The sequence below is a fragment of the Heliangelus exortis genome, chromosome 1 (assembly GCF_036169615.1).
Source record: "Heliangelus exortis chromosome 1, bHelExo1.hap1, whole genome shotgun sequence".
NCBI classification, from domain to species: domain Eukaryota; kingdom Metazoa; phylum Chordata; class Aves; order Apodiformes; family Trochilidae; genus Heliangelus; species Heliangelus exortis.
This window is the reverse complement of record NC_092422.1, coordinates 21705363-21731771: the sequence shown is the minus strand read 5'-3', so window position 1 is coordinate 21731771 and position 26409 is coordinate 21705363. Positions and strand designations below refer to the sequence as shown.

The 26409-nt window shown below is 39.4% G+C and overlaps 2 protein-coding genes across 4 annotated transcripts; one reads left to right on the top strand and one right to left on the bottom strand.

Moving 5' to 3' along the window:
• Positions 1-4187, bottom strand: LOC139791779 (uncharacterized; the record flags this gene model as incomplete). Its single annotated transcript, XM_071734376.1, is given in 2 exon segments — positions 1-3825; positions 3828-4187. Coding segments are annotated over 2 exon segments (678 nt in total), but the record flags the coding sequence as incomplete, so codon positions are not given.
• On the top strand, positions 3999-26069 carry HSPH1 (heat shock protein family H (Hsp110) member 1). 3 transcript variants are annotated; one of them, XM_071737127.1, is made up of 18 exons: positions 3999-4337; positions 5175-5232; positions 8302-8442; positions 9851-9973; positions 11189-11288; positions 13520-13653; positions 14121-14365; positions 15195-15423; positions 16355-16461; positions 17805-17938; positions 19943-20148; positions 20956-21087; positions 21838-21975; positions 22386-22511; positions 23076-23183; positions 23272-23391; positions 24563-24724; positions 25200-26069. In XM_071737127.1, exons 1-18 carry the CDS (start codon positions 4231-4233, stop codon positions 25398-25400), a joined length of 2571 nt encoding a protein of 856 aa, XP_071593228.1. In that variant the 5' UTR covers positions 3999-4230; the 3' UTR covers positions 25401-26069. The 3 variants fall into 3 exon arrangements, with proteins under 3 accessions (XP_071593228.1, XP_071593238.1, XP_071593246.1); XM_071737145.1 differs by having other exon boundaries at positions 4186-4341; XM_071737137.1 differs by lacking the exon at positions 20956-21087 and having other exon boundaries at positions 4022-4337.
• The last annotated feature ends 340 nt before the right edge of the window (positions 26070-26409 follow it).

Sequence of the window (26409 nt, the reverse complement as noted above, 5' to 3'; positions counted from 1 at the left end):
TTCTCACTTTTGGGGCACACTCAGTTTGGCCTCTCACAGGTATCAGTCTTCAGCATGTTCCAAGTAGTGCATGGACTTCACTGTGGCACTACTAAAATTAAATCATTTGCATGACAATCCAGTTTTCATCCGCAGAGCCTTGAATCCAGCCCATGTTCAAAGGACAGTAACTTTTCAGAAAGGCAACCATCCATAGCAATTCCAACATGATTATCATGCCAGAATAGTTTATCAGAAGATCATTTATGACAGTTACTTTTAAAAGCTTACATCTCATTTTTTAATTTTGCTGTCATCCTTCTGTATAAAATTTTAAAAAGTGCTTGGGTAAGATATGTACCTCTTTCTTGTATAAGAAATTAAAAATTTTTAGAGTAAATCTAAGCAATGGATCATTTATACCACTTTGCAGAACATGTTTTTTCTTTTTTTTTTTTCTTTTCTTTTTTTTTTCTTCGTAGAATATGCTACAAAGAATGCTGCCAGTTCTTTGAACTGTCCTCAGCTCTTCCAAATCACCTATAAATGTAAACTATGCACAGTAAGTCACACTTATTGTTAACAAGCAGCTGCATCACAAGAGCTTTCTATTAAGATACACAACCCTGTAGTAGAATGTTGTCAGTTTTTCGAATATAAACACATACAATGGCCTTTATACAACTACAGGTTTGTCCCCATATTCATTACTGAATTTTATGGTCACCTAACAAATAAACATGCTCCCTTTGTAGGCCTTTAATTTTCAGAATGCACATAGGCTTTTTTTTCAGGTATATTATTTTCCTAGTCAAGCATACTCATGTGCTTTCATAGATTTGCATGTGCCACCTCCAAGAGATTTCTGGAAGACAAGGGAACAATTAGTCCTGTTAGAATAATCACTCAGCCTGTCAATTTTAAACTTTCAGTATTTGATATTCTACCCAACAGATTTTTGTAGCTTTCATATGAAGACAGTTTGAAGTTTTAAATTCCCAGAATACATTATTAACAGAAAATCTGTATATAACTATATAACTCATTTATTGTAAGTATAGACATGCTACAAACACTCAAAGAAAACATTTACAGTAGACTTCATTGGTGACAATTGTTGACTTTGTCACAATGCAAGCAGAGGAAAAACATACCTACATTTGTTTTTAGAAAAAAATACAAGTGTTGGTCTTGTATATGCATGGACACAGTACCATGCACACAGACTTTAAAAAGATGTTTTATTACAGTCTTTAAAAGCATGCCTACTGTAAGCTGCAGTGTACCTATATATATACATATATAAATATTGGCCATTAGTTATCTCTTCATACTATTCATGCCTAACTGCTTTGTCACTATATTTTCAGTAAATTCATGAAAAAGAGAAAGAAATTAATTCCTTCCTGCCTTCACAGAAGATACTGATATTATGCAAAACAACTGAACAAAACAAGTCAAAATTTCAACAGTCTGAAGTGCTTGGGATACTTTTTAGTAAAAAATGGCTTGGATCACTGTCAGAAATTTGTAACAAGCACATGTCATACTAATACTGCAAGTGTTATTTTTAAAACATTCTACAAATGTTGAAAGCAGAAGGAGTCTGCATAATCCATGCACATCTAACTAGCTGAGTCATACAAATGATACATAATGATTTGGCAGCATATTACCATATCATTTGCCTATCAGACGAAGTAGTAATAGCTTATTTTTCTCCATTCTCCTCTCCCCAATCTTTACTTATATGCATTTTAATTTCTCTACTTTAAAACAACATTCAATTCTTTTGATTTTATATACACAAACTAGTCAAAACCTACTGATTTATTTTTTTTAAATCCAGAGCTCCACCTTGCTTTGCGATGTTTTGGGTTTTATAAGTGCATTTATTTTATTAATTGCACTTAGGCATCAGAGTTTATGCAACCTAACTCCATATTTACTTAAAAAAAGGTTCAGCTCTTCACTACTTCCAATGAGTGATGTGCAGCTAGTCACCTACATTAGATTTGTTTTGCACCATAATCCTACTGTCTGGTTTTCTTATTCAAAACACTTCATATCTAAGCAACAAGGAAAAAAAAGATTATGAGGGAATTATAAACACAAATACACAACCACTTGATTTTAAGTATTTGAAATTAATGAATACTTAAGGTTTAGTATTATTTAAGTGTTCCTGAACTCCATAACTTTCTATCTTAAAGCACGTATGATACAATTACCTTTTTGTACTAAGCTTATTAAATGCAAAGTAAATTAAGCCTGTTAATTTCCCTAATATTACATCTCCTTTTCAGCTCTGTGTGGGCACCTGGCAACAAGCAAAAATCCTGTAAGTGCTCACTAGATTCTTACGATATGCTCTATGATGCCTGGCCTTGCACAGGGACATTAGCCAGTCCTCTCACAACCACACAGGTCATGTTTTATAATTGTAATATTCCCTGAATAGAGACTAATGTCATTCTACCTCCACACCCCATGGCAGTGTACCAACACTAGAACCGGTTTAACAGAAGAGATAATTCCTGCTCCCATATGGAATTCAGTTTCTTAACAGCCTTAATTAATGCTCCGGTAGAGCCACGTATACGAAACAAATACCAGTACCAAAAATGAAAAGAATTCTTTAAAGGCCTGACCAGCTACCATTTAAAAGCATTGCTTGTACTGAAGGGCAGATTGCTCTTTTCTCAAAAGCAGACTGTGGGTATGGTTAAAGATGCCCTTAACTGGCACAGACAATAAGAGCTTCTGAAGAACTGAACTCCATGCACATGCTGAGGAAGGAAGGAAAATCCACAAGAGATACTTCGTCACCAAACTATCCCCATCATTTCCACAAGCTAAACATTTAAGTAGGTAGATATCTGTGTGGCCTGAGCAAGACTGATCTAACTGTGCAAGGCTATATGGAATGCAGGTTACAGCCTGTCCGTACCAGGGCATCAGGTCCTGAACAAACAGAGCAGAGCTTGCAACCAGAGGGGAACAGGACCTTTATATTACAGTGGATCGTGACAATGGATACACTGATAAAAGTCCTCTTGAGAAAGTGATCTGTAGTATTCATGTATTTTATCTGTTCTTTTTGTAGCCCTGAAAGCACCACAACACCACTGTGGGGAGGGAGCTGTAACATGAGTCGATACTGGTAGGTTTCCCAATTTGTTAGGGTGAGGATATTGTCACAAATAGCTGCTCATCTTCCACTCTCCCACGCATTGCTCAGCAAAATTCTAAGTTCCCCGAGCAGCAGAGCTGAGCAGCAGAGCTGAGCAGCACGCTCAGACCCCGCCGCACTTCACCTGCTCCCCGCATTTTCCTCACGTAGTCCCTGGCACCGCGCTCGCCCCAGGGCTGCCGGGCCCAGCGCTTCCCGGGCCGCTCCACCCCTGCCGCCATGGCTGGGGACATTCCCCACACCAGCCCCGCTCGTTCTGTCCCGCCGCCGGCAAGAGCAGACGCCGCAGACGCCTATCGCCATCTGCAGCACTCCAAGGAGTCCTCAGCGATCAGTCAGCACCCTCCCCTCATACTTTTCCTGTCAGAGAGCACCAGCAGCTCTCTCCACACTGTTCCCGCTGCCCGACAGCCCGTGCCGACGCTCCCGGGTCGGTGGAAATCCCCACCGCCACCTCCGGAGCGCCATAGGGAGGAGCGAAGGGGAGACAGAGAGTGAGAGGACCACGGGGACCTGCGGAGGAGGCGGCACCAGAACCCCCGAAGCCCGCTCCGCGCCCCGCAGAAAAGCCGCCCAACCGCCATCAACAGGCAGGCGGCGGACACCGCCTCACAGCACCTCCCGCCCCCGCCACCTCCCCTGCTCGGCCCCGCCCATTCCCGCCCGGCTCCGCCCCCGCCCCGCCAGCTCCGGCACCGGCCGGCGCATCCCCGTCCCGCCCCTTTCCTGCCCGGAGTTGGCGGCGTCCGCGGTCGCCATGACAACTGACTACATCACCGGGCCCTGGGGCCGCTGATTGGTGGGAATTGTTCGAGAACGCTGCCGAAGGCGGAAGCGGAAGCCGCACGTGGAGCCGGTGAGTGGTTGCCGCAGTTTCTGGAAACTTCGTCTCATTGTCATATTTAAAGCGGCGGCGCCAGGCGCCCTTCCCTCCCCTCCGCCTGCGCACGGAGCAGCTCCGCGCGCGGTACTGGGGCCGGCAGCGCCGGCAACGCGGGAAGCGAACCAGGGCAGATCAGAGCAGAGCGGGGTGGGGGTCTCCCCCTGGCGGCGGGGCCATGGCCGTGGTGGGCTTTGACCTGGGCTACCAGAGCTGCTACATCGCTGTAGCGCGGGCCGGCGGCATCGAGACTGTCGCCAACGAGTTCAGCGACCGCTGCACGCCGTGAGTGAGCAGCGCGGGGCGGGCGGGCTGGGGGCGGCGGGGTCTCATGGCCGGGAGGGGCTGGGAGGTAGAGGGGGGCAGGCGGGTGGGGGACCCGCGCTGGAAGGTGCTGGAAACTTCCATGCGGGGGCTCAGGGGGTGTCCGCTGTGAGGGGCCAGCGCGGCCCCCGACACTCTGCGTCTCCCGATGAGACCCCGAGCGGCTGCGGCGGAGCCCTGAGCGCGCATGGGGCGCAGGTGCCCGGTGTCAGGGAGGCGCGGGCGGCGGTCCGCTTCCTGGTCGTGTTCCCTTCGAACTCGAACCGGGGCCGAAGCGCGTCCCGCGGGCAGCGGCCGCTGTCTGGGAATGAAGATGGTCCCGTCCCGCCCCGCGGTGGGGGGGCTCCGCGGGTTGTGGTGCGGGGGGATCCCCCTCGGGGCAGCCTGGGTTAAATGGAGCGCGGGGGGACAAGGGACACACGGAGTCACCCCCAGCGCTCGTTCTGCGTTCGGGGGGGCTTTGGTACCTGCCCCTGGGCAGCTCTCCTGTGCGCTGAGGTCAGGAGTAGCGAGGCTCAGGCTCCCAGCGGGAGTTAATTGTGAAGTTGTAGCCTGGGTGTGAGCTCTGAAGTGTGACCATCGCGTTCAGTTGTGCGGATAAAGCGTTGTGAAAGGTCCTGGATTCAAGCCAGGTCTTTGCGCTAGATGAGAGCCTTGCCGTGGTGCTTTACTACGAGCTCGAAGAATGGCACTTCAACAGAAAGGCAGCTCTAATTTGCAATCGTAGAAAGTGTATCCAGCGTGTCTCAGTCTCGTTTATTGGCACCGCTGATTAAACCAGCCTGTTGTTCTTTTCAGATCGGTGGTTTCGTTTGGATCTAAAAACAGAGCTATTGGTGTCTCTGCTAAAAATCAGGTAGGTCGTTTCCTGGCATTTGAGCGCAGCAATAAACGGGCCAATGCAAATTGTTCAAGTACCAGTGGTTGTAAAGAGTTTGCTTGTTGAGATTAAAACCAAACTTCGTTTTCCTTGTCAAACCTTTTATTTTAGAAACGCTGTGCTAGTTTTTCTAATGCTTGTATGTAGTATTTTGCTTGCACGTGAAGGAAAACATTTGAAATGCTGTATATCATTAGATACAAAGGGGGAGTCTCGGCTCAGAATCTTAAAGTTATTTAGGTACTGTTACCTTTGGCTTCACTGAAGGGTGGTAAATGCCTGTTTTTTTTTTTTGAAGGTATGAGTCCTTAGAGGTTTTTTTGAGTGAGATGCTCTGAAAGATGAAATGTTTTCTTTATTAAAGCACTGTTCTCTGTTTAAAAGGCAAACGTAATTCTGATGATTGTAGAATAGCTAAATGTGGTGGTGAAATACATCCTCAGGTATAGTGCTGTGGGCTGTTACATAAATCCTGCCAGCGCAGCCTGCTCCTCTTCCTGTAGTGAGAGGACTGCAGTGGGTTTCCATGGAGAGAGCACTAAAAGAGACTTTTTTTCCCCCACTGTAATAGCTCTGCTCTTAATTTTGAACAGCCGTGGTGATACGAACAGCTTACATGTTCACAGCACACATACACTTTCAGTTACAGGTTAACCTTTGAAGTAATAGAGTAAATGCCTATGCTTGTGGGTTTCTTCCATAAATCTAATTTTAATATTGGTCTTGGTTTTTTGACTGCTTCCACTGTTTCCAGCGTACAGGTAGGAAACTAGTATGATTCAACAGTGTGTAGAAATGAGTTGTTAATCAAAACAGCAAGGCATCAAAGTCCTCTGTACTATTGAGTGTTTCACCATTTTTTAGATTACAGTAAATGCTGTTGAAAATGTAGGTAGCTGAAAGTGAAACAGACACTTTCAAATCGCATTTAAAAACGTGTATTTGCAGTGATGAATGCCTATGGCTTCAGTTACCTTCAGACTGACCTTTGTAAGATATTACAATATTAAGACTCTTATGCTTGGTTGTCCTAACAGTTGAAACTAAATTTTTTTTGCCAGAACGGAAGAGTGTGATACTTAAAATGATTTTAAAAAAATTCAGAAAATGTATTTCTCTTTTTCTCTTCTCCGATTTGGCTTACCAGCTGAGATGTAAATCATGTTTCTTTTGTAAATGTAGAAGTTTATTGACATGGACAACTGAGAGTTGTATTTTCAGTGTCCCAGGGTGTAGCAGCTGCTTAAATTAAGGTGTAAAATGATCCCTTTCATTTGAAAGTTTCTTTGTTTAAAACAAACAAACCTACTAAATAGCCAAACAAAAAAAATCCCATAAAACATATGAAAAAAAATGTCCAGTTTTTGATTGGTGACTTCAGCAATGTGTTTGTATGTGAGAAAGCTTCTATTATTTCGTGGTGCTCTGTTGAACACTTCAGGAGTTGCTATTGGAGAGACATTTCAGAGAATTTGTTTTCTTTAGGTAAGTCTGGTAGCATTGGAGTAGTATGTTAGCTAGCAGACCATAATTCTCAGCTTTCTTAAATGTGACTAAGCCAGAAGATACTAAAAACATGCTACAGACCTAATGGCATACAATTATTCTAAAAATATCTTAAGATTCTTCCTCTTAGAAGAGGCTCTGAGCTTAATTCTAAATTGGGCTGTAAAAGCTACAGTAATACAGCTGTGAATTATGTAGCATTTAAGTACTCTGAAGTTATGGCTATACAAATAAATGAAACCATGCTGGGAGATGAGGAGAGGATCTTGGACACAGAAACCTAAATACTCTATTGCATTAAAGTACTGGAATAGTTCCTGGCATGATTTTTGGCCTCTATGAACTCGTGCTTGTACTAATAATTGCTCAGTGCTGTTGGGTGACTGGAATAAAGCAGGGATGATTCCTGGCAGGGAATTTGGGTGTGACATCTTTCTCTCCCCACATACAGCTTTCTGAAAGTTATTGTTTAATAGCGTGGCTATGGCTGCTTCTTTGTCAGGAAGCTTTTCTGTCGGAGAACTGGCATAGTTGCAGTTTTCTAATGTGAGATGTAGCTCAAATGCTTCAATTTCATGATGGAATACTTGGCATGTGATAAGACTTCGAGGGTAGTGAATGCTAGAAATCTTCTTTGTGTTCATTATTTGAATTATTACCATGCAATCTGTTGCTCCCTGCCTAAGTCTATTCTAGAATGAACAATGCATTTTTATAATAGAATAGGATTCATTCTACTCATAGATTCTTGCAATATCTCTATTAGGCCTGTCTAGTTGCCTAATTTCTGTTCTACATTGCATTCCTGATAAAGAATGCATCTCTAGGTCAGTTGGTTCTTGCGAGGAGCTTGCACAGTACTTTAGCTTATACTTTACACTGATATTGTCACCACAGAAAGAGTCTCATGTTTCTTGATATTGTCTATGCTATGTACCCTTTCTTTGGTCTGATGCAAAAGCTTGGGTGGCTGCTAGGTAAACGTAAATGGGGAAATCATGAGGTTTAAAAGTAGCTTGAGTTGGGGAAAGGTATCAACATGTATGGGCAGCTTGAAACTTAGTGACTATGGAAACAATTGCTTGAACTTAATGCAATGAGGTTTAAAGGGAACAGATGGATGTGAGGTGACTGGTGTTGGATGCCAGTTTGCAGGCATTGCAACTACTGATTCTGGCTCCTATGCTTAGTTATTTGAATTATATCTAAATTAGGTGGCTAAAGCAATAGATAATAGAGTAACAGGTACTATATATAGATATTGCTCATCTGATTGCTTCAAGATTTTAGAGATACTTGTATAATCCTTATAATACTTCATAAATTATGTGTAAGTATCTATATCTCTGACTGATGTAATCTTCTGTAGTAATGAGCTGATACAAAGTACCAGATAGTAAGTAATTACAGGTATTATGCAAAGAGATATGACAGGAGTGAGTGATAGTTTTAAAACTAGACTGATGCTTGGGGGTATACAGAGAGCCCTGAGCATGGGTTGATAGGGTGGATTTCTGAATATCCTGTATTTCTTTCCAGCAAATTACTCATGCCCACAACACAGTATCTAACTTCAAGAGATTCCATGGCCGTGCATTTAATGATCCTTTTGTTCAGAAGGAAAAAGAAAGGCTGAGCTATGATTTGGTTCCTATGAAGAATGGTGGAGTTGGAGTAAAGGTAAATTTTCAGTGTATCTTTTTGGGTTTCCTAGCTAGAGTTTCAAGTTTACATTTCAGCACCTAGTCATAAAGATACTGATTTCATTTAATCACCCTAAAGGTTTTCTTTAACCTTTCACTTAAAGAGCTCTTGTATGATTAGACAGCTTCATCTTTAAATACTTGATGTGAACTGTCAAATTAAGATTCATTTTCAAGTAATCTCTGAAATGTGAGCTTCCCTGCTGGCAAATTGCACATCCAGCTCAAACATCCTGGCAGAAAAACTGCTATGATAATTAGGAGGTCATACGGTTTTACTTCAAAGTATTAACCTTTTTGTCACATTTGTGTGGAATGCATTGCAACAGAGTAATTGCATGGTTACAAATTCTTTACAAACTAGGAGGAAGTCTTCAGAGTAATTGCTATAGCCGAGTGACATGTTTGTCTTTAGTGGACTGCCTGCTATAAGTAACTTGGAAGAGATGTTGAAAACCAGTTTGAACCACATTGTGGGTTTGACTCTTGCTTACATTTCAAGGAGTTTGCTGGTACAATGTCAGCTTCTTCTAGAACAGATGCAGTTAATAACATTATATTCATTTAAAGCATTATAATCATATTGATAAGCTTTGCTGGAGTAACACATGATGCCACTTCACTAATAAAGACCCTAGCTGTGTCTTTAAACACCCAGGCTGTGTATTTAAAGACTGATATATTAGGAGAACAATTTTTCCTATTAAAACTGAAATGCTTAATTTTTACCCAAATTGGACTGTTGTAAATAAAAGGCAAGTGCTGTTTTCAAGGATTAACTGAAACACATTCCTTCATGTCATCATCTCCATATATTCTATTAGATGAAAAACATGATAATTCAAGAATAACCTCTGTGTAAGGGAGCAACAAATAAACTTTTTTCCGAGTCTCATCTTAAGCTTTTAAGTTGGTTTTTGTGCAGAGATGAATTGTTGTTGCTCAGTTTTTTCTTTCAGAGGTTCTCACTTACATGAGCAGAGACAAAAATATCAGGGAAAAGTAGTCAGCAAGTAATTCTGGACTTCTTTGCAGTTGGCAGCAATTTGAAAATTGATTGCTATTTTTACATTTTTTGGCATAATGCTTGGTGACCATATCCAGTTCTAGTCACATTTCAGAGTTGTCACTTTTAAAATCACTTCCTAGCTGTTTCCTGTATCTATAGAGTTGATAACCCTCTTGATGTTTTAAGTCTGAAAATGGAATTATTGCTTCTGTAGACACTCAACTGCGAAATTAAATTGTAAAGTGAAGGTCTATAAAAGCTAATTAAGCATGTCATGATTGATAGAGTGTTAGCAGTGTATCAAAACACACTAAATGTAAGCAATTTTTCTTCTGGTTGAAATAATGGCATTATGTTATCTATTCCTTCTCTCCAGGTCATGTACATGGATGAGGAGCATATCTTCAGTGTGGAACAGATTTCAGCTATGTTATTGACTAAATTAAAGGAGACTGCAGAGAGTAACCTGAAAAAGCCAGTAACAGACTGTGTTATTTCTGTAAGTAATTGTAGTGCACAGGAACACTCTGTCTTTTAACTTTAGCTATTGAGGCCATTTTGTTTCTATTCATGTAGAGTGAAAAAAAAAAACCAAAACCCACTGCATAAGCACCTACAAAGGGATTAATCCTAACTAGCTTTAGAGCTTTTGACTTAACAAAATCCCAGAACCACTTCTGTATTGCAAACCCTAACCTACTTCATGCATTCATTCTCTTGGAAATGTCTGAACTTACAGACCCAGAGCATTTCTGGGATCCTGGTATATGCCATTCTTCTGCAGCTTGTTTCAATGATTAACCACACTAATTATTCATTAGAGGGGCCTTTGTTTATCAAAGTTTGCCCTCTAATAGTTGATCATCTCAGTTTCTCTCCTGTTCAGGTTCAGTTAGTCAGTGGTTTTTTTTTTTCAACTTACGACTGCACAGGAAATTACTTGAGATAAAGCATGGTCAATGCATTGCAAAGCCTGAATATAATATAACATCTGCTTCTATGTTCTCGATGATTCTTTGAACAAGGCTGTCTCATGTTGCATCTAGGAATACTTAGGTCTGTCATTATTAGGACAGTTTGAGTGCCAGTTGATACCTGGAAAGTTAGTGTCTTCTAGTAATATAGTTTCTGTACCTGGGGATGTTTGAGGTCACTGCCCAATCCCAGTGCTAGAGAATCTGTAGAAAATTTTAAAGCAACATATTCCTTCAGACTCTCTTACCACTTCTTGCCCAAAGTCATTTTTGGCCAAAACAGATTCATGATCCCATATTTCTTTCCATCTCTCACACCCTGTAATACTGCTCTATGGTTTCCCTTTTTACTTTCTTGGGCAGGAATGCATCTACTAATTTTGATTAAGGTTATTCCATGTGTCCGTCTCCATAATACTCAGTTTTATATTCTGTACCACTAAATAGGATCACTCCTATTTTCATACAAATAACTTGTTTTCTTGCTAGTGTGTGCTGGTGTTAACTAGCTGATGTTTGTCTACTTTTATCTTAGATTGACTGAAAAGAATACTTTAAATAGACTAGATAGGGGCTAACATCTCTATTTAATACAAGTTGCACATTAAAACACTTAAAGTGAGCAAGTGTATTCCTTAAAGAGGAGGAATAGGTACAATTTTTGAATTAATACATTCAAATAAATAATGTGGTGTTTCATTTTATGGAAATAACTTTCCATTTTCACCTGCTTTCTTCAGGTTCCATCATTTTTCACAGATGCTGAAAGGAGGTCCCTTCTGGATGCAGCTCAAATTGTTGGCTTGAATTGTCTTCGATTAATGAATGACATGACAGCAGGTAAGTAGGGTAAGGTAGCAGTTTCTGCAAATAAAGAGGATGATAAAAGGTGTATTCAGTAAGTCATTAATAGATTTGCAGGGTGGACTTGAAAAATCAGACAAACTTTCTAAAAACTTCTTGCTCTACTCTTGATTTTGAGTCTTCCATTTTAATGTCTTCTATGTGAAGAGACAGGAGAGGTGAAGCTTTAGTGTCAGTTATCTCCATGAATACTTATGTAGAAGTCTTTGCATGACACCTGGACTACTTGTCCATTTAGTTTACTGCCCAGATTTCATGGAATCATAGAATGGTTTGGGTTGGAAGGATCCTTAAAGATCATTGTTCCAACCCCTTGCATGGGCCAGGACACTGCACTAGACCAGGTTGCTCAAAGCCGCAGTCCAAACTGTACTTGAACACTACAAGATAATGTATCCACAACCTCCCTGGGCAGCTTCTTCCAGGATCTTACCATCCATCCAGTGGAAAATTTCTTCCTAATGCCTAACTTAAGTCTTCCCTTTCCCAGTTTAAAGTGTTATCCCTCATCCTATCACTCCATGCCCCTGTGAAAAGTCCCTCCCCAGTTTTCCTGTAGGCCCCCTTCAGGTACTGGAAGGCCTATGAGGTCTCCTCAGAGCTTTCTCTTCTTTAGGCTGAACAACCCCCGCTGTTGGCCTTGTAGACATTTGACCATGTTTGTGGCCCTCCTCTGTACTCAAATTCACAGTCAGGGAGGGATCTTTAGAAGTCTTGGTGTTGGGATGAGTAGTCCCCAGTAAAGCAGATAGCTCTTTCATCCCCTTATTAGCACCAGCAGCCTTTCTTTACTGTGTAGTGCATAGCATTTCTAATCTTTTTTTTTTCCCCTTGAAAGGCTAACGAGTACTATCCAAGTTTTTCTAATATTTTAAATGTAAGAATCTTTGATTAAACCTTTGGGGAAGGGGTCCTGAGGTATAGTAGGGCAGAAAAGGAAAACTTTTTTTTGTTAAAAGGCAAATTTTTCTGTGATGTACAAAATTTTTTAGCTTGGAAACAAGCAATTTGTTCAGTCTGTTCAAAAATACAAATGCTATGTGAATCAACAGACTAATGCACCATTTTTACACATTCATCCTAGACAGAGATTATAAAAGATACATTTCATGAAATAGGATTTCTTTATCTCTTTTATGGATGTTTGTGGGAAGGATTAACAAGTGCTGCTATTGTGGTTTTCTTATAGGCCCCAAAGCCACACAGATGAGAATTTATGCACCAACTGTAGGGGAACTTTATTACACACCAGAATCCATAAATCTCAAGTCTCTGGTCAGTGGGAGACTTGGCTGTCCTTGTTCCAGGTGGTCTGGAACTACTGATGTGAGAGGGGGAGCTGGTGTCCCTTTCTCCTCACGCAAGAGGATGTCGTTGTGACTGTGAAACACAGTTCCTCAGAGCTTGCATTCCTGGCCTTCTTTAATGCTTTGATTCTCTTGCCTGATAATCTTTCTAGTATCCCAGCTGTTATCTTGGGATTTTTTCGTCATCCACATACACATTCTTGCACATTCTATCTCATGCCAAAATCTCAGCCTTTCCTAGCAGCCAAGACAGACTCTCTAGGGTTTTATTTATCTTTAGTTACTGTATCAGTAACTGGCTGGTTTTGACAGTGATAACCATCCAGAAAGAATGCTGCTGCAAAACTGTTCTGTCCTTTGACTTCATCCTGTATGCCCCACTGGCTTCTGTTTTACACTTTCAATGCACTTTTCAAGCTTTTCCTGACTACTATTCTGTATGGACTGAGATTATTCTTTTTTGCAGCTTCTGCTGACCATTTATACCTCTCAAGCAAAGCCATCATGCTTGGGAGATACTCTTGTAAATAAAAAAATGGTTTTGGGTTTTGCTGTAAGCATGTTCTGTGTTTTTTGTGACTATGCAAGGCTAAAGTCTGAGTTGTTAATAATCAAATTAAAGTAGAAAAATCCCAAACAGGGTTGTTGCTGCATAGTACTGCATGCTTAAACACTTAAGGAGCAAGTATGTGACTGTGGAAGGATGGTTTTGCTTTTCAGATTCTACAATAAACATTAATGGAATGGAGCTTCAAAGTGGATAAGGCATATGCTTAGGTGTATGTCTGGATTTGTCTTGCTGCTCTTGATTCTATGGCTGGATATTCTCAGGGATATGGTGGAATGTAATTAAAGACTCACTAGAGAGTGCGTTGGTAATATATGACACTTGCTTTACAGTGGCTCTGAATTATGGAATTTATAAACAAGACCTGCCAGCTCCTGAAGAGAAGCCACGGATAGTTGTGTTTGTTGACATGGGGCATTCTGCATTTCAAGTATCAGCCTGTGCATTCAACAAGAGTAAACTAAAGGTAGTAATATTAAATTAAAAGGCTTTATGGTGCATTAGAATCAAATAGCCTGTAAACCTGCCTTGTTTTTAAAATTCTGAAATAAGTTTAAGCATGGGAAGTGGCTTTCCAAGAGTTGAAAGCAGAAAGGTTTTTATCAGTGTCCATCATTTTATTAAAATGGTTTCAAATGGAGAATGAAATTCCTTGCAATATACCAGTGTAACAATTGCCATCTTTTAGGGGTTTTTTTTCTAAAGGGATGTAGGTATGGATTAAAATTGTGCATGCTTAGACTTACTGATGCTGTAATAGTGAAGAGCAATTTCTGGCTGATGTGGTTGATGGAAATACTTAAGCCTGTGTATTGGAAGCTAAACTAACTTTTCCCAAAACAATTTGAAGCAAAGTCTTGCTAATACTGAAAGAGTTGTATTCCATTTGATTTTTACTGAGTGTTAAACTAAATAATTGTTCTTTCAAACCAGGTACTTGGCACAGCATTTGACCCTTTCCTAGGGGGAAGAAACTTTGATGGAAAGTTAGTAGATTACTTTTGTGCAGAAATAAAAGCAAAGTACAAACTGGATCCAAAATCAAAAGTTCGAGCTCTTCTTCGTCTGTATCAGGAATGTGAGAAGCTGAAGAAACTGATGAGTTCAAACAGTACAGACATTCCCCTAAATATTGAGTGTTTCATGAATGATACTGATGTGTCTGGGAAGATGAACAGGTGAGTTCTATACAATACAGGCAGGTGCTTTATTGGCCATACTTCCAAAACAAGTGTTGCTTTCTGTGTTTAAAAAAAACTTATGGTGCTGAAATTAAATGCAAGTGCTGACTAGCTGTGGCATTTTTATAATTCTAGAATAACTAAGGCTGTGAAATGTAGTGCTCAGCTGCCTGAACAGTTTTCATGTGCAATAATGCACACGTTAGGTGCTTGGATTCTTTTTGTAGAATGACACTCAACACTGTGGATCAATGCATGCAAAGCAGACACAGGGAGGTTGGCTGTGTATTTAGGACTCCTGTGTGTTTTAGGTAACCTAAATCCCATGCTGCTTTTTAACAACTGAAACATTGTTCATTTGCACTTACTGTATTGTGGACATTGGCCTAAAAAATGAAGGACAAAAATGGTGATTTTGAGAGATGACTTGATTATGGCCTGAGTGTAAAAGAAGTCTGTGTCTTTCTGTCTCTTGCACACATTCAGATACCTAACTTAATGTGGCATTAAGCACTGTTAGCACTGTAACTATTACAGAGAGGGTGGTGGGAGTGTTTTTGAGTTTTTTGTTTGTTTTTCTCTCCAGTGTCGAGGTGTTTAGGCAACAGTTTTTCATTGTAAAGGAAGTACCAGTGTTTTCTGTATTGTTACTGATAACCTCTGGTGAGAGGTACTACCTTGTCTGTGGTTGTCACTTCAGCCTACTCACAGCTTTGAGTCTCTTTGCAGTGTAGTTAGCAAACCTCAGCATTGGCTGGAAACAAAAATACCAGGAAATCTTACTGGTGGGATCAGGCATTCTTCATTAATTCCATTCTTTCCTTAGGTCACAGTTTGAAGAATTGTGTGCTGACCTGCTGCAAAGGATAGAGGTGCCTCTGCTTTCATTAATGGAACAAACACAGCTGAAAGTGGAAGATGTGACTGCTGTGGAGATTGTGGGAGGAGCAACTCGAATTCCTGCTGTCAAAGAGAGGATTGCTAAATTCTTTGGCAAAGATGTCAGTACTACACTGAATGCAGATGAAGCCATCGCTAGGGGCTGTGCTCTGCAGGTATAGTACTGCCAACACTTGATTAACTTAAAAGTTAGTTTCTTCAGAGCACCTCATTGAAGAATTAGCCAAGCAATTACAAGACATGGCAGAAGTGGTCCACTTTAAACCATGCAAGGAAACATGTGTTCACTGTCCTTTTTATGGAACTATGTTCTTTAAAAATACCAGAGTACTTCTCTGGGGTGCAGTACTTTACAGAAAGTGCTGATACTGTATGTATTTTGTAGGCAGTCCACTCTTGTCTTCAAAAAAACAAAATGTAGGAATAAGGGATGAGAAAAAATTAGGATGTTGTCAGCCTGAAGCAGGAGGTATCTTTCCTCAACAAAGTGTATGAAAAGTATCTCTTTGAAGAGCCCAGAAACATTGCAAACTTTACATCATCTTGGATCTATATATCCATTGATGTGAAACAGACTTTTAAATCTATCCCCTATATTTTATTTTCCAACTTGTGAACTATATTTTACAAGCAAACCACTCATGCATTCTTCCTTTTCTCCTTTACTTACTTTCTTATTTAACCATCTCTGACTTCTTTATCCCATCTCACTATTGCTTTCCATCACCAGCTATCAGTTGTCTTCAGAGAAAGAAACAGGACCTGTAAGATAAAATCCACTTTTAATGGTTTAAACTAACCACTAACAAATGCAGCACTTCTATTCTTTACAGTCCTGCTGTTTGTTTAGACTGTTATTCTTACCACAACTTGTGAAAAAAAGTAAGGCCAAGGGTCCTGTTAACCCAAAGGGTAAAAAACACCTCTGTATAAGATTTTTCTTAACATGCTCCATTAAAATCAAGCAATTTGCCTGGCTTTGTTCTAGTAAAGTCACAGTTCTTGTTCAATGATGCTTAGCAATGTTGAGAACAGATAGAACAGGGGCAGTTAACCAACTTTAATGCATGTCTGTTTTTTGTGTAGTGTGCAATTCTTTCTCCAGCTTTTAAAGTGAGAGAATTCTCTGTGACAGATGCTACACCATTCCCAATATCTCTGTTGTGGAACACAGAAGCAGAAGACACTGAAGGGTAGGTAGCTCAGACTACAGTTCTGTTAAACTTTTGGCTTTCATAATTCAAGAATAGTTTTCTTTGAAAATTAGGATTTTGTCATTCTCTTGCTAAAACCATGTGGTCCCGTGTGCCAGAGATGTCTGACAGTTGAGTTTTTGTAAAGGCACTCGTTTATATTTTAACTGTAACTCCTCATACATTAAAATAAAGATTAAAAAAAACCACAACTGTGAATGAGCTGCCAATAATGTCTTTCATTGCTCTTAGTCAGTTGTCAGCTGTTGAAATAGAAAGGGTATAATGGCAACTGCTGGATCATGATCCCTCTTTCCATTGTGGCTGTATTTACTGAAGGTGTTTCTAACACCTGTCTGGATTCTTGTTTTAGTAGGAACATTATGCACTAAGTAAATATTGTGAGCTTACATGGATGCTATTTGTCTTGCTGAAAACAGAAACAAGGATTTAACTCCTAGGGTTTTGTAAGGTAGTTTCTTGCAATTGCAGTGTTGTAAGACTGTGACCTCTGCTATGAACTGTCATGCCTGTGGCAAAAAAAGATGCTGTATAGGATGTAAAGAGGTCTGAGTTAATTTTTGGGAAGAGCTCTAAGAGCTCTAGAAACACCTGTTCATATCTCTGTTCTTTGTAATTCAGACATTTCTTTTTTATGTCTGTCTTCTGTAGAGCTGCAGAACCTAGTTGTATTATCACATGCCTCTGACAGCAATCTATGGATTTACATTCTAGATGATGGTCTTGTTTTCTCACATTTAGGTTATTAGTTGAGATCCTGCCAACAAAAATTAGTTGGAAATTAGAATCAGACTGGCATAATAGCAGACAGACCCTAGAAGAAGAACATAAAATAAAGCTGGTTGTCTTTCAGAATATCAAGAAATAGATCAGATTTTGGTGTCAGAGTTCTCAGCTGAGCCACAGAAATTAAATGAGTAAGGACTTAATAAGGCTATAATTAGCCTTTTGAGACATAGCTGAGGAAGGCTGCAAATTATTATCTAAATTATGCTGTTCCAGTCTCAGAATAGTTTGTGTCTTCGTGGGAAACCAGTTTGGGAGGTCTGCTGATAATCTGTCACCGAATTGCCACCTACTTGTAAACTTACTTGGTTCTGGCACTCAGAATTAGTGGAATAGGGCAATGGCCCATTACAGTACAGAACAGTAATTTTTTTTCTTACAGTAGAGTTATGTGATTTATCTAAGCAATCTTGGAATTGTTTAGAAGGGTAAATGTTTCAAATTATGGTGATATTTCACTGTAGTGTTTTGACCCTATATCAAAGCCTGCCAGCTCAAATACTCTGCTCATAGTGATGTTTTTCTCTTAATTATAGGGTTCATGAGGTGTTTAGCAGAAATCATGCAGCACCTTTCTCCAAGGTTCTTACGTTCTATAGGAAAGGTCCGTTTGAGTTGGAAGCTTTTTATTCTGATCCTAATGGAGTCCCATATCCTGAGTCTAAAATTGGTAAGTAACTGTCCTGGAAATGTCTTGTGTTGTTTGGTATTTAAACCCGTTCTGTAACTGTGTTAGAGTGAGATTATATGACGTATATATTTAGGCTTTTGTTTCTGGAGGACTCCAGTTCTCCTATTCTATAGGTAACTAAATTTAGATTTTTTAAAATTTTTCTAGTTTTTAAGATTGTTTCAGTCCCATGAAAAAATGAGACCATAGCTGGATGGCCAGGACTGGAATTGGGCTATCACTGCAAAAGCTAACTTTTTAAATCCTCTCTTGTGTCCTTATTGCTAAAGCAAGCAAGGAAATCTTGAAAAATACCTCTTGCATATAAAAAACTTCAACCCATCTTGAGTAACTAGTTGTTTTTTCCAGTGCTTTCTGGGTTTGATGTTATGCTGAGTAACTTTTAATCAAGGCAGCATGAACTAGTGGCAGCTACAAGATTAGAGTATTGATTTGAGTTTTCTAGGTAACATAAAAGTAGCTCTTTCATTCTTTTTGACAAATCACATTGACATTATTGACACTTACAGAAAGTTTGCAATATGGTTAGTTAGAAAAAGATTATGATGGGAAAACCAAGCCAATGAAATAATTGCTCTTGAAGTGTACTTTTTTTTTTCCCAGACTGGTGGAAGAAAAGACAAATCTTGGTTAAGTATTTGATAATACAGCTGTCCTGGTGTTTATCAATGTACTTAAGATACAGTATTTCTAGAAAGTAATGTTAAGGATAAGCTTTGTATTCTTAACGGGTGGGAGAATATACAGGACAACATCTCCATCTGATATGCCAATATTTCAGCTAATACCTAATGCACTACAAAGTTAGCAAAAGCTATTATCCCAACAAAAGACATCAAAGAACTTTCAAATTATGTAGTTGTATCACTGAGAATAAAAAAAGTTCAAATACCACATCTTAGAAACCAGCACAAAATTTTGTAGTTCCAGAAACAGCAGGCTTCTTTTTAACTCTTACAGTGAAGACTGTGGGATTTATGAGTGTTCAATTTATATGGCTTTAAAAACTGAGAATATCTTTAACTGCTGTTCTGCAAAATGGTGAGAACAGAAATGAAAATCAGACTGGTTTCAGCTTGCTTGCCAATAAACTCTTTGCTCAGAACAGAATTGTTGGTAGTCCCAGGGGGTGAGTCACTAGTCATGATGAAACTACCAAAAAAGTGACAGGTCACACCTGCAGTATTACTGGATTTACTTCTGTAGCCTGTAAAGGAAGCAGGTAAGAGTTTGCATATGGTGTAGATCTGTTGATGAAGGAATGGTGTGTGCCAGAGTGTGTATGTACAGCCTTTGATGAAATCAGTGAATTTGTACTTTGCAGCTATAAAAGCATTTTAATTTCCAGGTCACTGTTAGACATATTGTAGCCATATATAGCCATGAAAAAGAGGTCTGCTCTTAATACCAGGTGACAGAATTCTTTATACATAGTTTAACAAGTTTTCTGTCTGTTTCTTAGTTTCACAATGCTTCTTTCAAGTATTAGAGGAGTTACAAAACAATTACATTCTCTAGAGTAAAAGGTAATGGCAGACTTACACAGATTTCAGGTGCTGCAAAGAACACTTCTTGAAATAATGTGTCTTTGTTAGTAAATTGAATTAAAAAGACATGCCACTTAATGCTGGCATTAGTGTAGTTTTCTTTCATCCCATTGTAGCATCACAGCACAAATAAGGGGGGATGAGCTTTTACTTTTTTTATTGTGCTACTCTATATTACTAGTGGCAGGAGAGCCTGCCCTAGAGGAGGAAAGTAAGCATTATCACTATTGATTTGTAAGGTAAAGTTGGCTGAAAAGCATCATTCTTCTTTTGGTTTTGTAGTGCTCATTTCATTTTGGGAACCATGAGACTAGCATAGATGCTTTATGAAATAATTAGAAAAATGTGTCTTGTATGATAGAGGAAGGTGTGTTCGTGGTGCTGTAATATTGCCTCTATAATTCCACTGTGTGAGTGTTATTTCTTCTGGTTTTAGGTAGGTATGTTATCCAGAATGTGGCAGCACAGAAAGATGGAGAGAAGTCTAAAGTCAAAGTGAAAGTCCGTGTCAATACTCATGGCATTTTCAGTGTGTCCACTGCATCTGTGGTAGAACCAGTCAAAAGTGAAGAGAATGAAGATGTCACTGTTGAGACTGAAGTGGAATCTCAGGACCAGAGGCCTGCTGAAAACTCAAGTGATGTAAGTTGACCTTTCTTGACTGTGAATGGTCCTTACTAATGAAAGTATGTTCTGCTGTCCCACACTCTAGAAGAAAATTGCCTTCATCTAAGGAAGCAAAATTATTTTAATTTTGAGATGTGCATAGATACTTGTTAAATACTATAAGGTTTTTTTAAGAACAGGAGAAAAATGAGTGTTATCTTGAAAGTGTGTGGACTTCAAAATCAGTTTTGGGTGAAGTGCCAAATAGCAGCAGGTGGGTTGCTTGAAAGTTGGGTTGCTTTCAGCTGCCTTTGTTATCAGAGTGTTCCAAATAGGAAAACTTGGTTTGCATTATTAGTCATCCATGCTCTCTGTGTTAAAATGAATGCTGTGTTATCCTTCCATATTAGTAAGTGAAAACCTTCTCTGAAAGGAAAAGCTGGACTGTTCTCTGTAGCATTGGAGGGAAGGGGAACACTTGGGAATGATGCAGCATTGTGATGGTGTAGTTGATGCTTTAATAGTTTTCTGAGGGGGGAAAAACACTTAAAAACTACGACTCAATAAATTGAAAGCCACTTTTTGTAAGAGAAAGTGGTACCATGCACACACACGAGTCTTATGCTGCAAGCCTGGCACTGGTAGCATTTTCACTTGGTCCTTCTGAACTTGCACCTAATTTGTATCTCCTTTAGTTAAAGTGTGTATGTTTCTGCATGTGCACAGAATGCTTTGTAGGGCACTCTCTATAGTACGTGCGTCAGACATAAAGTGCCCTATAACTTTTATTAAAAAAAAGTGCACATGCCTTCTACATCCTTTGTGCCTGGGCTTTCATTTCAGAAAAATATCCAGCAAGAGAACAGTGAGGCTGGAACACAGTCCCAGGTACAAACTGATGGTCAGCAAACGTCACAGTCTCCCCCTTCATCAGAACCTCCCTCTGAAGAAAACAAAATACCAGATGTCAAGAAAGTGAGTGACCCTTTAACTCTGTTGAAAATGTTATGCTCTATAATGGTGGAGAAGAAAATGGTAACATATTCCATGAAGAAGTAAGGAACTTAGTGCTTAGAACCTTCTTAATTTTTATATATTTTCTATTATGAAAAATAATGTGTTGTATCTCATCATGATTTTCATGACGAGTTTGCAAAATAATTCCTCAAGAAGTCTTTCAATACCACTTGCCTGTTTTTGTGCAGTGTTGTACAGCTAAGTCATTTGGGTTGCAGACATCTCAAATGGCTTAACAGCTGTTAAGAAGCCAGGGGTTTTTAGGCCTGCTGAGAGAAGTTGGGATCAGGAATTCATAAGCCAAAGAGGAAATAATCTCTGTGGAAAACGTAGGCCTGCATGATATGGCTAGCAGTTTGCTCTTTCATCTGAGTAAGATGAAAAATGTTTTGGGTTAAAATCTTGCCCTGGTCAGCATCACTAATGAAGAGCTAAGCTACAGCTGGGCACTTCTGGAAAACCTGCAAATATACTGTGTGTCTGAGAAATATCCTTCCTATAGCTCACTGTTCATGTAGTAGCCTGTAAGCAGACCAGGATGGGAGATGGAATCCCTGAAGAGAAAGTGCCTCACAGTGTATGCTGAAGATTCTGAAAGAACATAGAAAATCTCTGCATGTTTTTCCTGTCAGTGTTTCTTTCATCAATGTGCAACTTCATCAGAAGGAAGTCTGGAAATTTATCTTATTTTTCTTCTCTCCAACTCAGACAAATGAGAAGAAAGGTGATCAGCCCCCAGAAGCTAAAAAACCCAAGATAAAAGTGAAGAATGTGGAGCTACCTATTGAAGCTAACTTGGTTTGGCAGTTAGGAAAAGATCTCCTCAATATGTATATTGAAACAGAGGTGAGTGTGGCTTAGACTGCTTTCTTGGTTACAGTTATTAATCATTCCTCTGCCTTCTAAGGCAACCTCTGATCTTTTACTATATGACCCTGGAGTGTGGACTCAAATAATTTACAGTGAGCTAATATACAGTCTAACACATAATTGAAAAATGTTAATCAGGAAGGTTGAAGTATTGTTTATATCTGCAGCCTCAGTGCACTGACAAAAGGAATTGCATTAGAAATTGGTTCAAGCTGTTGTAAGCTAGAGAAGTGTATTCCATTTGTTCACTTGTGGCAATAACAATTTCAGCAGTTTCATGACCCAAGGCCACAGTGATATTACTGAGCTTTACAGGAGCTGTGCTTTGTAGCATGCTGTTTGAACATAAGTATTTTGATTTAAAAATATTTCCCATTGTTATACAGGGAAAGATGATTATGCAAGATAAACTGGAGAAAGAAAGAAATGATGCAAAGAATGCAGTAGAGGAATATGTGTATGAGTTCAGGGACAAGTTGTCTGGACCATATGAAAAATTTGTTTGTGAAAAGGTAGGTAATGGTTTCAAGAGCTTCTCTGAAAATGCTGATACCAAATACCTGATCTGTATTCTTTCATCAAATTTTCTCACAGCCACCCTGGAGGAACTTGAAAACCTCACACCTCATTTGAATGATGTCTGGGACTGATGCAGCACTATGTTCAGACTTAGGAAATAGTACATATCCCTGAAAGTAAAATCTGTTGCAAATGGAGTCAAGTTTTGATTTCAAATAAAGTTGGTGACTAGAAGGAGAAGTTGTGTTGCTCTACTAAAAACATGAATTAAAACATGAAAAACATGAAGACAAAAAAACATGAATTAGGCCAAGCATTGGCCTAAGCATGGACAAAAGGCTGTAAATGCTGTAGATGTGTCTCTCCCAGTTCAGAAGCTGATAGATTTTAATAGACTTGATTAGGCAAAAGCAACAGTTGAAATGTAGGAGGGAAATTTTTATGTAGGAGATGAAGAATGAATGTGTACATATACCACTGTTCTATTATGCAAGACAAACACAGTCATTTGGTGCATGTTTTGATGTTTGACATGTTGAATTATACTTGATACACAGGACCTGCAGGGATTCTCTGCACTCCTAACAGAGACAGAAGGCTGGCTCTATGAAGAGGGTGAGGATGAAGCTAAGCAGGTGTATGTAGACAAATTAGAGGATTTAAAGGTAGGTCTGTTATAATACCCAAATTGCAGAATTTCCAGAATGGCACATAACAATGAATCACTTAACACACAGGAACTGCTTTTTCTAGAAATTTGGAACTCCAATTGAGATGCGCTATCAGGAAGCAGAAGAACGACCAAAGCTGTTGGAGGAACTGGGACACAGGCTCCAGTATTATGCTACAATAGCTGGGGAATTCAGGAAAAAAGTAAGTGGCCTCAATACCTCTCTTTTACCCCAGTGTTTCACTGAGGCTCACCAGCTGGCAGAGGCTTCAAATTCACTTTCAGATGAGCTGCAATCTGCTGTTATATAGGTCACAAATTTAGCACTGCAAACATTTCACAGTACTCAAAAAACCTCACCTAGTACATCAGATCTTTAGTTGCTTGATACTTCTAGATGTTTCCATGCAAAAAGGCCATTATTTAAAGAGCATGGGCTAGACTGTGATCTGGTTCTTGACCTTCTAAAAGTTAATCTGACATTTTTAGAAGTGTGCTGCTCTTCCAGTCCTTTAGGGAACAAGAATTGTGCCATAGTGAGAAGCATTAGTGAAAAAGCTATTTGGGATAAAGTTAAAACACTCAGCATTTTTTATTCTTTGTGGGTTTGGGGTTTGTTTCTTTTTGCCATTGATATTTAAATATCACTTTTTTAGTAACCATTCCTGCCTTCTGAAAATTTACTCATTTTACTTCAACTTAATGAATTTTAACAGAGCAGCTGACAACTTTCAAGCTAATACTGTTTAAGGCTTGCATCAGAAATAATTATGTCCTTATAGCTATAGATTACAAAATTGTTAATAATTAAGCCCTTCAATAGCATTACACAGTCTTGGAATAATGAGCATCATTGGAAGTGTAGTACATTTAAGACTCAAACCTGTATTTAGAATTCTGAACTTTTTATTAAAGTCATGTGTTGTGTAGCTGGTTAGTTCCTTTTCCAGCAACCAGCTAATTGTGTAACTATAGGCACATTACAATGCCAAAGTTGAACAACTGATCCCTTCCCTTGCAGTGTACAGCAGAACTACATGGGCCCAAGGTAGTTCAGACAATGCAAGACCCTCCAGAAGGGACAGGGTGTTGTTTTAGCAATCCTGTTAAATTTTTATTGCATGACCTGTTTTTTTTGAACTCTATTCCCTCTGAACTAGGTTTCTTGTCAATTATTGGACAAAAGAAGCTCTACTTTGACATCTGTCTGTATTGGTGTTTCTTCTTGTAACTGAACTGGCTTGTTGCCAAATATTTCTTTTGAAAATCAGTAAAGATTTTAAGCTTTGAGTAACTGGGATACTGTTGTAGGCATAAATTGATGACAGTAAACTTGACATTATTAACTAATATAAAACATTTGCATTTGGGCAGGATGAGAAATACATCCACATCGATGAAATGGAAATCATGAAAGTAGAGAAGTGTGTTAGTGAAGTGGCAGAATGGATGAATAATGCTGTAAGTGCACAGGCTAAGAAGACCTTAGATCAGGATCCAGCTGTCCATACAAGTGAAATTAAGGCAAAGCTACAGGTAAGTACCACAACTAATTTTAGAGCTAGACTGATAGCTGCCCTTCTCCCTCTGCCTCAGTTTCATCTAAATGGTCTGGTGTTCTTAAAGAATAGTTAGAAAGTATGTAGAGAAGGAGACTGAGTAGAAAGCAGGAGAGCTGTACATAGTGTATACAATTCTGTGGAGCTTATTAACGTTTCATGTCCTTCAGTTGAAAGCTCAGGTTGTCTTTAAGTGTTACTGGTAAGCACAAAATAATCTTAAAAATGCCCCATCTGAAATCCAAAATAGCAAGTTTAAGAGGTTCGCCCATGGAACTTCAGAAGTGGACTGATTAATTATTTCAGGGTAAAATAAATACTTTTGGTTTGGACTCAGGAAGCAAATAGAGAAGGAAGTTTCAGACAGTCTTTTGTGCAAAGGACTCTTGACATTAGTGAAGTCGATTGGTCCTTATTATATATTCTGACCACATCTTTTCCCTTTCTTCTAGGAGTTAAACAATGTCTGTGAGCCTGTTGTGACACAACCAAAACCAAAAGTTGATTCTCCTAAAGAGGAAAACCCATTGAATGAACAGAATGATTATAAAACAGAAGACATGGCAGAAGATGACAAAAATTCTGAAATGCCTCAGCAAAATGGCGACTGTCATCCAGGTGATCAAAACACCATTAGCATGGACTTGGACTAAACCACTGCAGTTGCAGCAAGTTATTTCATCCCATGACAGAAGATATTTTTGCTGTCGTATGTGATGGGGGTTGGGAATGCATTGTTTTGGGAACTATTTATAATTTTTTCTTAAGATTTGTCTAGGATATGTTGTGTTATGGGAGGAAGAATAGTAATAGTGTTGGTCATGACTATCCTAAAAGGAAAATTGCCTTGGTAACTTTCAGATTCCTGTGGAATTGTGAGTTCATACTAAGCTTCTGTGCAGTATTTAACCATTTGCATCACTGAAGATGAAAAGAAGCCCCGTTCTAAAATAACTGCTCCTTCAAAAGGTTGTAATCCAAACCTTCGTAGGCATTTGTAGATGCCAAGGTAGTTTTCTTTTGTCTGGACATCTAATTGGGTATGTCAGTAAAAAGCCAGTGTCTGTCTTACTCATAAGAACTTTGCAGAATAAATACTTCTGTTCCAAGGTTTTTGATTATTGCAGTCCAAAGCACTTGCCAGATAATAAGGTGGTGAAATGTGTTAGTAGCATGCAGAAACGCTTACGTTTCATCTCTTGCTAAATAATACATATTTCATGTGGGAAAAGTAAAATGAAGGAAATGCTAATTCTGTTAGTGTTAATGTGAAGCTTTTTAATGAGCTTTAAAATAAAGGTCATTTTGCTGTTATTACCTGATCTGTTGGGTTAAGGTCTTTTTGATACTTCTGGTGTACCCTCTTCATGGTTTGTGACAGGTGTTTCTGGGCACAAGAGTCAAAAAGGCTTAAAACTCACACTTAAAACAGTTCTGCAGAGAGCTGCAGAAAGCTGCTGCTTGAGTTATACCTCATGTTTGCCCCAAGGGTTATACACACTTGAAAAACTGGGAATTTGATAGATGATGAGGCATAAGGCAAAACTTGTAACACACAGAACCCTATAGCTTTTAGACAGTAATCTGCAGTTCAGAATAAGGTGTAAAAACCTGATTGGGTACTTGGGTCAGGCTCTGCTGCCTTTTGTTACAGATTAGACT

Coding starts and splice junctions, on each gene's coding strand:
- HSPH1 (XM_071737127.1), top strand. CDS start 4,231: ATGGCCGTGGTGGGCTTTGACCTGGGCTACCAGAGCTGCTACATCGCT. Junction 15,424..16,354: donor CTAGGGGCTGTGCTCTGCAG/GTATAGTACTGC, acceptor TTTTTTGTGTAG/TGTGCAATTCTTTCTCCAGC. Junction 17,939..19,942: donor ATATCCTGAGTCTAAAATTG/GTAAGTAACTGT, acceptor TTCTGGTTTTAG/GTAGGTATGTTATCCAGAAT.